This window comes from Lacerta agilis, chromosome 14 (assembly GCF_009819535.1).
Source record: "Lacerta agilis isolate rLacAgi1 chromosome 14, rLacAgi1.pri, whole genome shotgun sequence".
Taxonomy (NCBI): domain Eukaryota; kingdom Metazoa; phylum Chordata; class Lepidosauria; order Squamata; family Lacertidae; genus Lacerta; species Lacerta agilis.
The window spans coordinates 8,195,108-8,205,400 of NC_046325.1; the positions used below are offsets into that span (position 1 = coordinate 8,195,108).

At 43.2% G+C, this 10,293-nt stretch overlaps 2 protein-coding genes and 1 gene segment (V, D, J or C); 2 read left to right on the forward strand and 1 right to left on the reverse strand.

The window, feature by feature from the left end:
• The first annotated feature begins 412 nt into the window (after window positions 1-412).
• On the forward strand, window positions 413-1,345 carry LOC117057290 (olfactory receptor 6X1-like). The gene has a single exon (XM_033168130.1). The coding sequence runs from the start codon at window positions 413-415 to the stop codon at window positions 1,343-1,345; it is 933 nt and encodes a 310-aa protein (XP_033024021.1).
• A 5,464-nt stretch (window positions 1,346-6,809) lies between these two features.
• Window positions 6,810-7,757, forward strand: LOC117057291 (olfactory receptor 6M1-like). Its single transcript, XM_033168132.1, has one exon. It carries the CDS (start codon window positions 6,810-6,812, stop codon window positions 7,755-7,757), a length of 948 nt encoding a protein of 315 aa, XP_033024023.1.
• A 1,690-nt stretch (window positions 7,758-9,447) lies between these two features.
• LOC117057292 lies at window positions 9,448-10,016 on the reverse strand. The segment is given in 2 exon segments: window positions 9,448-9,746; window positions 9,960-10,016. Coding segments are annotated over 2 exon segments (348 nt in total).
• Between the last annotated feature and the right edge of the window lie 277 nt (window positions 10,017-10,293).

Here is a 10,293-nt window from a genome sequence, read left to right on the forward strand (position 1 = left end):
TCAATTTTTTTGCCTTTCAGTTTCTCCCCTTTATCACTGTTCTCAAACTTTTCCCCCTTCCATTCCTCAGCTCCCTCATGTGAAAGAGACAAGGATGTGGAGCACGCAAACATTACATAGTACTTTTCTCAAACCTCTACCATTCTTTAAAACCACGATTTTCCTCTCTGTTGTCTCCATTCCTGCTTTACTCAAACTTCTGCCATTGTTTTAAACAATCACATTTGGCCTCACAGCATCCATTTTTTCTTGCTCCCAAGCCATGGCACAGAGGACATGCTGTGATGAGGCACTAAAAATCCTACAATGGAGGTGGTGATATATATTCATATTTATATTAGTATTTCTGATCTCCCACTGGAAAAAAAAAACATTTTGTTTGCATTATTTCAGGAAGGAAGTAAGAAACGACATGGTCAATGTTACATCTTTTGTCACTGAGTTTATTCTCCTGGGATTTCCTGAACTTCATGGACTAAAGATGCCATTCTTTACCATCCTTCTAGTGATGTATCTTCTCACAATAACAGGAAATAGCTTAATAATTGTGATTGTTTGCATGGAACCCATGCTGCATACTCCAATGTATTTCTTTCTCGTCAACTTCTCCATTGCTGGGATCTGCGTCACAACAACAGAAGTACCGAAGATGGTGTTCAATGGCTTCTCAGGGAAAACCACGATCTGCTTTGCATGCTGCATGGCACAAGGATTCATTGTTTTTGCAGTCGGCACTGTTGAATTCATCACTCTCACAGTCATGTCTTTTGATCGTTACATTGCCATTTGCAAACCTTTGCTCTATAAAACCATCATGACCAACAGACTTTGCCTGAACTTGACCCTGATGAGTTGGGTTGTAGGGTTTGGGATCATCTTTTCTCAGTCCATAGTAGTGTGGACTTTCCCATTTTGTGAAAACAATGTCATACACCACTTCTTCTGTGATGTTGGACCAGTTCTGAAACTGGCCTGTGCTGACATTAGTTTAATTGAGCTGATAGGTCTCATATATGGTGCAACCTTCATGTGGGGCTCCTTTGGCCTTTCACTGATCTCTTATACATGCATTATAGCCACTATTATCCGAATCCCTTCAGCCACTGGACGATCAAAAGCATTTTTCACTTGTTCCTCCCATCTCACAGTCATCACCATGTTCTACCTGGTGCTCATGTTCATGTACTTAAGGCCTTCAACCCATGGTAACACACAAGTCAACAAAGCGCTATCTATTGTGCACACTAGTTTCATTCCCTTGTTAAACCCTTTCATTTACACAATCCGAAACAAAGATTTCAAAGCAGCTCTGCAGAAAAATGTGCAAAGGAGGATTCCTTTTTAGCTCTTCCAGCATTGTGTTTTGAATTCATTGATTAATTTAAAAAAATAGACCATAACATGTGGACCTCCTCATATGCTTTGGAAATAAATACCAAGGGTTATTTAGTTACTCATCTCCTTGACATCTGGAGGGAGGGCATTACACAGGGTGGGTGCCACTACTGAGAAGGCCCTCTACCTGGTTTCCTGTTGCTTTACTTCTCACAGTGAGGGAACCAGCAGAAGGCCCCCAGTGCATAGCATATGCTATACTATGATGGGATTTTGCTTTGATCCAACTGTAGGTCTCCTAAGTTCTTGAAAATGAGTTCGGTTGAGACCAAGGGTGGATTTAGGGCTGTCCAAGAGGTGCGCACTGGAATCAAAGGGGCACCACCCCCAGGGCCAGGTAAGAGAGGCATTAGGCTATGGGAAGCAGGTGTGTGGCTCTGACAAGGTCCTAGAGCCCTCAAGCCTCCATCCCAAACCTTAGTTAGCAATTTCCCTACTTTGGGAAAGAGGTGGGAGGTAGTGCAAGGACTGTGGGTGGGGCACCAAATTTTGGCCTCACAATAGGACACCATAGTACCCAACTCCACCACTATTGAGAGACTCAGGTCTCCAGGGCAGAATAAGTCATCTGTTATTAATGATAGAGATGGAAGAATGCTGCACTGCAAGAGGGATACATCTGAGTGGGAGGGGAGTCTGTATCACAGTGGGATTTTTCACCTGAAATCTTGCTTCCAATACAGGATTGGACTTCAAAGTAACACATCTGCAAAAATGAGAAATGTTCTCAGGAAGTTGTACCACTGTGTCGTTCTTCAGTACCAAAGACCTTTTTCAACAGAGAGAACGACTCTGATGCATTTTGTTTTGACTCAGCATGAGTGAGAGGAGATGTAAGAGCACTCATAATCTTGTATTCTACATGAAACTTTGATTAAACCCCTGCATCACCTCTAGTGTCAAATGTCAGGGAGAAAGAGAGGTTTAGACTACAGTTTAGTCCATTGGATAGTGTTTATTTCATAGCCTATGACATGCTTCCATTGTTTTTCATTGAGATGCAGAGCTTGTGGGATTATGGAGCAGTATTTTTTATATTGTGGATGCCATTCCCTTGCCATGTCTTGTAAAAGAATTAAAGTTTACTATCCCCTTCTTCCCCATTCTATCCCCCCTTTTAGTCTCTGCCTGCCTCTCTTCCCTCCCCCAACCTTATACTGTATACACCATTAAAGTCTCACTTAGAATATAATGGATCTGTAAACAGACTTTATGACCAGAAAACAGAGACGATATACATAATAATAGTAATGATGATAATAATAATAATAATAATAATAATAATAATAATAATAATAATAATTTATTTGTACCCCACCCATCTGGCTGGGTTTCCCCAGCTACTCTGGGTGGCTTCCAACAGAACATTAAAATGCAATAATTTATTAAACATTAAAAGCCTCCCTTCAGATGTCTTCTAAAAGTCTGGTTTTAGAAGACATCTGAAGAGCCAATTCAAGACTGGTGTTATGTGGTCCCGGCAGCCACTCCCAGTCACCAGTCTAGCTGCCGCATTCTGGATTAATTGCAGTTTCCAGGTCACCTTCAAAGGTAGCCCCACATAGAGTGCATTGCAGTAATCCAAGTGAAAACGAAATGGCCAGGCCGCGCAATGCAGCCCGGCCCACCAACGCGGCCCAGCAGCCACTGGAGGCACAGGAAACCACCTGGAAGCCTCCCGACACCACCAACCTTTCCAGAGGGCTGGGAGGCCCATGAAACGAGGCAGTCAGGCCACGCGGTGCAGCCCGGCCATCTGGTGCGGCCCAGTGGCTGTTGGAAGCACGGGAAGCAGCTCGTGAGGCCCACCGCCACAGCCCCGGTCGCCCTCAAGGCCGCTAGGCCTCACTAAGGGGTAAAGGGAGGGAGGGGGGATGAAATAAAGAGGAGGGAGGCTGCAAGGCCTCCGAGAATTGTTTTTTTAAATTAAATTAAAAAGAAAAGCAACGAAAGGATCATCCCAGGCGTATCCAAAGTATCCTCCCCCCTACTACCAGCCAGCGGGGGGTGGGGGCTCCAGGCCTACCTTGATGGACAAGAAGGCCAGTTAAGCTCTGAATCCAATGGCCGCTTCCCAGGTATGACTCAACTCCTATTGTGTGTACTGTATAATCCCTCCTTCTACCTGGCCAATCCCCCCGGCAACACCTCCCCAGCTGGGATTTGGCGGCTGCTGGAGTAGGTGGAGACTTCCTAAAAATCACTGCAACCCCCCCTCCCCACTCCCCACTCACAAGGCCTGGGTTGCTGAGAAACCTGGTGGACAAGCAGCGGCAAGGACAGGCCCATCTGCTTCATCCAACCAAGTCTCTGTTACACATGCCAGATCAAGTCCTCCATCCACAATCAGGTTGTGGATGGAAGTGGTCTTATTCATCATTGACCTGGCATTGCACAGCAGCACCTTCAGGTCATGTGGGTATCCCTTGCAGATTCCAGTATCCGTTCAGAGTCAGGACCTGACCTGGAGGCAGGGATAGTCCTCAAACATACATTTAAACTCAAGAAAAACTTTAATAAAAACAAAAATGTCAGGGGGATAGAAGTATATATTGAGCACCTTGGGGTTCATATGACAAAAAAAAAAAATGTATAATGAAGGTGCAAGACAACTCTTTGTAGGGAAAGAATTCCACAGCTTAAGGGATGCAGCAGAGACTTGTCTCTGCTGGGCCTGTATCACTGCATGCTTCTTATTAATTTGTTCCTATTAATGCTTTATATCTTCTTCCATTTGGAATCTGAGTGTATACTTTGAAGAACTTGTGTAATGAACAACAAGTATCATGGGATTTCCAAGTTTACTGCGCCTCCCATGAGAAAAACAACTCATTAGTACATTTACATTTTCCACTGGCAACTTTTGGCTCAGCTTGAGTTTCAGCAAAATCGAATTGCAGCAGATAGTTTTAATAAGAGACATTCTAATGCGATAGACAAATGAACTGGACTCCAGGAGAAGGCATTTGTTAGTATTATCTTCTAGTTCTTTTCATAGAGACAGTTCTTCTAGGTTCCTCCATAGCAATCAGCAACAAACCTTTCTCATGGAGGAATCCTTTTGTCCATCACCACTCTAATTTCAAATATTGTTGGGGGATATTTCTTAAGGTATGTGATGGCAGGTCTATTGATGACTACTAGTCATAACGGCTGTGTACTACTGAGTAGCAGTTGCTGCTTCTGAGCTCATGTATTTCTTGTGGGCTTCCCATGGCCATCTGGGTTTGCCATTGTGAGAGCTGGATGCAGGACTAGAAGGGGCTTTGGCCTAATCAGTAGCCAGGTTCTTATGAAATTTATAAGAAGAAAATAAAGTTGAAGTTGTCCTTGCTTGAAATGATGGTGCAAATATTGTTGTTGTTGTTCAGTCGTTCAGTCGTGTCCGACTCTTCGTGACCCCATGGACCAGAGTACGCCAGGCACGCCTATCCTTCACTGCCTCTCGCAGTTTGGCCAAACTCATGTTAGTAGCTTCAAGAACACTGTCCAACCATCTCATCCTCTGTCGTCCCCTTCTCCTTGTGCCCTCCATCTTTCCCAACATCAGGGTCTTTTCTAGGGATTCTTCTCTTCTCATGAGGTGGCCAAAGTACTGGAGCCTCAACTTCAGGATCTGTCCTTCTAGTGAGTACTCAGGGCTGATTTCTTTGAGAATGGATAGGTTTGATCTTCTTGCAGTCCGCGGGACTCTCAAGAGTCTCCTCCAGCACCATAATTCAAAAGCATCAATTCTACGGCGATCAGCCTTCTTTATGGTCCAGCTCTCACTTCCGTACATTACTACTGGGAAAACCATAGCTTTAACTATACGGACTTTTGTCGGCAAGGTGATGTCTTTGCTTTTAAGATGCTGTCTAGGTTTGTCATTGCTTTTCTCCCAAGAAGCAGGCGTCTTCTGATTTCGTGACTGCTGTCACCATCTGCAGTGATCATGGAACCCAAGAAAGTGAAATCTCTCACTGCCTCCATTTCTTCCCCTTCTATTTGCCAGGAGGTGATGGGACCAGTGGCCATGATCTTAGTTTTTTTGATGTTGAGCTTCAGACCATATTTTGCGCTCTCTTCTTTCACCCTCATTAAAAGGTTCTTCAATTCTTCCTCACTTTCTGCCATCAAAGTAGTATCATCAGCATATCTGAGGTTGTTGATATTTTTTCCGGCAATCTTAATTCCGGTTGGGGATTCATCCAGTCCAGCCTTTCGCATGATGTATTCTGCATATAAGTTAAATAAGCAGGGAGACAATATACAGCCTTGTCGTACTCCTTGCAAATATTACATATGCATAAAGCTGTGCATCACGTTTAAAAATTATAGGTAGACTTATGACCTTTGGGTTCTACCACATTTGTATCCTACCTTTTCTCCAAGGTTCTTTGGGGCTTCTCATGGGCTCTCTACCACTGATTCCTTATCTCTTAACCCTTTGACTGTTTAGGGAAGTTTTTAAACTGTGATATTTTAAATGTATTTTAATATTTGATGGAAGCTATTTCTGTGTTGACGCATAAGGGGGTGGGGTCAAAAATCTGCATTAGGTAGCTTCATGAGGCTCTCTAAAATGTTAAAAAGTACTGTGCAGACTTTTGAGTTCTCCAGAACTCTTCATCAGGCTTGATGACAAGCAAAATGGAGGTGGATGGAGTTAGCTGATGGTTTATGTTTACTTCTGGAACAAGAAACCAAATGGTTTGCTATTCCCTTATACATTACCTATTGCATCATTTCATAGGAAATATGAAGCAATATACTTAGCTATCCCCAGTTATGATAATTAGGATGCAGAAATGATTTAAACTGATTGGATCATGTTTTAATAATTTGCAAAACTAGAAAGAAATAAGAAATCTGTAAATACTTAAAACCGACTTGCTATTACATATTCATATTCATCCAAAGGAACATTGTAATTTTATATAGCTATGCACTATTACTATGGGGACGTGAGTGGCACTGTGGACTAAGCCACTGAACCCCTTGGGCTTGTTGATTGGAAGGTCAGCAGTTCGAATCCATTTGACAGGGTGAGCTCCCGTTGCTTTGTCCCAGCTCCTGGCAGCCTAGCAGTTTGAAAGCACACCATCACAAGTAGATAAATGGGTACCGCTGTGGCAGGAAGGCAAATGGTGTTTCTGTGCACTCTGGCACTCATCACAGTGTCCCATTGCACCAGAAGCGGTTTAGTCATGTTGGCCACATGACCCAGAAAGCTGTCTGCGGACAAACGGCAGCTCCCTCACCCTGAAAGCGGAGATGAGAGCCGCACACATAGTCGAATTTGACTGGACTTAACTGTAGGTCCTTTACCTTTACAATGGGTTGAATTGTCCTCATTTTGCTCCTGATGTCCATCTGCCTCAAACTCATGAAACTTTCTGTATTCCTGCAGACATTTTAAAACAGAAGAAGCCATGAAATGTCAAAATCACACCGTGGTGAAAGAATTCATCTTAGTAGGTTTTCCGGGCATCCAGAAAGTGAAGGTTCTTGTGTTCCTGACCATGGTGGTGACCTATTCATTAACATTAGTTGGGAACTTCACGATCATATTCCTAGTGTGGAAAGATTACCGTCTTCACACCCCCATGTACTGGCTCCTTTGTAACCTCTCCTTCTCAGGAGTCTGCTTCACCTCTGCCATTGTCCCGAAAATGATGATGAACATGATCACAGATACTAAAGTAATCTCCTTCATGGGCTGCATGATCCAAATGTACTTCTATTTCTTCTTGGGAACTTGTGATTACATTCTAGTGGCTGTGATGGCCTTTGATCGATACGTGGCCATCTGCAACCCATTGCGTTATCCCATCATCATGAGTGGCTGGTTCACATTCCAGCTTGCTGTTGGGACTTGGCTGGGAGCCTTTCTGTCTGTTCTTTCATCAACCATTGTCTTCTTCCAGCTCCCATTCTGTGGTCCAAACGTCATTGACCACTACTTCTGCGATATCATCCCAGTGTTGAGGTTAGCCTGTAGGGACACAACTGCACTTGAGTGGCTGAGCTATGTGTCAACTGCCATTGTAGTATTGAGTTCACTGCTGTTAACTTCGGTGTCCTACCTGTGCATCATCACCACCATAGTGCGCATCCCATCCGCCACTGGAAGGCAGAAGGCTTTTTCCACCTGTACGGCTCACATCACATTGGCGTCTGTCTTCTATGGATGCTCCATTTTCATGTACTTGCTGCCGGAGAAAACCCATACATCAGGGTTTTACAAAACTGTGGCTATTCTTCATACTGTGGTGACTCCTTTATTTAATCCATTCATATATACACTCCGGAATGAGAAGGTGAAGGAGGTAATGAAAGACACTGTAAAGCATATATGCATACTTGGAAAAGAAAAGTAGAGGTGGGGCAAGAGTTGGTCTGCCTTTCACTGCACATCAACCCGTCGCTCCCCCAAATTGTTTGAGGATCAGAATGGAACTCCTATTCAGGTTACACATTTCACCAGATGCACAAAAAGTACAGGCAGAAATACTCCCCCCCCCACATACACATTTTACTGGTGAATACATTGAAAACTGTGTATTTTACATTGGAAGTGCACAAAATGCGTACAAAATGCACGCAACGGAACAGGATCCAACAGGATGCAACAGAACAGAATGGAAGAGAACAGAGCTGCAATTGTGTGCCAGTGAGACTGGAATGGGGTGGAATTAGCTGATCAGCCCAGCTCTAAAGGGAAGTAATAAATATATGCCTACAACCATTTTTGTTGTGCAGATCGGCAGGCACTGGCACCATGGAGTTTGTTTCCTCCTGTGGCCTGCTTGTTCCAAAGTCTCCTGTTCCAAATATGCTTGGTTGAATGGTTTGGCATGATGGCTTCCTAGTCCATTATCAGCCCAACCAGCCTTGAATGCCTGTGGATAAAATTCATGGATGCATGGAGGCAACCAACACACAGGGACATTGTGCATAGAAAGTTCAAGGGAGGGATGGTTGGCATATCAGCTCCTATCTTCCCAGGGGGGTTTAACTCATCCAATGGCCAATTATACAGTGATTGTTATACATTAAAGCTACTCCAAGAGGCTAAAAGCTGTAGAGCAGGGGGATAAAGGCAGTTCTCAGGCAACATTATAATATGTGGATTTTTAAATTTTTATTTTGTAAAAGAATCAGAATAGTTAGGATAGTAAATGTGGCTAAGGAAGTAATAAAGCAGTGCCACTGTGGGGCCCATAGAATTACAAAAGACCCAGCGGACAACAATTTTTGTGGTGGGTAGATGACCTAAAACTAACAGCAGGGCTTATGTGGGTGCAGACAGCAAACAGAGAACGCTGCAGAGAATTTGAAGAGGTGTATATCAAAGGATGGAGGTGAGGTGCAGAAGAAGAGGAAGAAGATCCATTCATTTCAATGGGTCTGCTGTGAGTAGAGCTAGCATTGGAGATGATCTTCCCGGTTGATGAGGACCTTCTGGCAAGCTTTTATTTCATGAGGCAGACAATGTTTTGTTTTGTTTTGTTTTAGTTTAAACTCTGTGTTTCCCTTGAAATAATTTTGTTCAGGGGTGGGTAAGGGCAGCTGATTATTTCCAAGAAAGGCTACATTCCCAAAATCACGATAAAGGATATCTATCACTTCAGTTGTGGATCTTTTTGAGAACAATGGTGGTGGTTGTTGTATGTTGACTCGTTTTGAAAATGATTTATGATTTTTAAGTGCTGACCCCATCTTCTGTCACCATCACTCAGCTCTTTTACATTGTTATATTGAATTGCAATGGTATGCACTGTGGTATAGTATTGTAAAACAGCCTAAGTGGTGTTGGTTGGTTTTTTTGTTTTTTGTTTTCTTCTTTTTATATATTAGGATGGCAGGAAACATATGTATCAGCTAAATAGTTAGACTTATAAACTTCTTCTTTCTGACTCCCGTAGGAATAAGTAAAACCACTTGCTCTTAAATCTTTGCTCATTCAAACAAGGAATGGAAACCAATCAAAAAGATGCACTGAGCAATATGTTTGGGGTCCTCTAGAGGATATTGTACAATGACAAGCCTGACCTACACTAGTGTGGCTCATCTGGCACAATAGTAGACACAAGCATCTGAAATGGTCAGGGCACTCATCGCTAGCTTTGCTGTTGAACCACTGGTGGAAGGTGTCACACGTCCGTTAAATTCATTGGCAATGTCTGCAGTATATCCAGTTCGGAAGCCTGCTATGATGACGAGGCCTTTCCCAGGGGTTTGACGGAACCAATACATGTGGTGATCATCAATATTGTATCCAGATACTACACAGTCCAGCATTACAGAGCCCCCAGGGGATGCCATTACTGACCTGGGTTGTGTCAAAGTGACAGATCCAGAAGATTCTACAAATGAAGCACAACATAGGAAATGATGAAATAAAACACCGAACATTGACATACCAAGAACAAACTTACTTGGTCTTTAAGGTGCTACTGGAAGGAATTTTTTTTTTATTTGTTTCAACTATGGCAGACCAACACGGCTACCCACCTGTAACTGACATACAGGTATGAGAGAACTAAGTTTTAACAAAGGATTTTACCACTGTTACTCACCAGCCAAGAAGAGCCACAGGACAGGGGAAATGCAACCGAAGAACTTCATCACACCAGAGCAATGGGTTCAGCAGCCTGGTGTCATCAATTTGCCCTGGGTATACTAGGCATCATCATCAATGCGTTTTTATATATCCCAGGGGAAACAAAGCTAGTTTGCATTTCAAAAGTGCTCCTTCATTTATTCCCTGACATCATCTCTGTACAGCTACACATATTCTTCCAATAGTCGCAGCTGGTGACCAGTTTCTTTTCTAGGGTGTTAATCATAGATAAATAAGATACTGTAAATAGTGCTATGAAAGAATGGTAAGGGCAAGCTATCAAAATAAGA

Bases quoted from the DNA above. Each gene is read 5' to 3' on its own strand.
- LOC117057291 (XM_033168132.1), top strand. From the start codon at position 6,810: ATGAAATGTCAAAATCACACCGTGGTGAAAGAATTCATCTTAGTAGGT.
- LOC117057290 (XM_033168130.1), top strand. From the start codon at position 413: ATGGTCAATGTTACATCTTTTGTCACTGAGTTTATTCTCCTGGGATTT.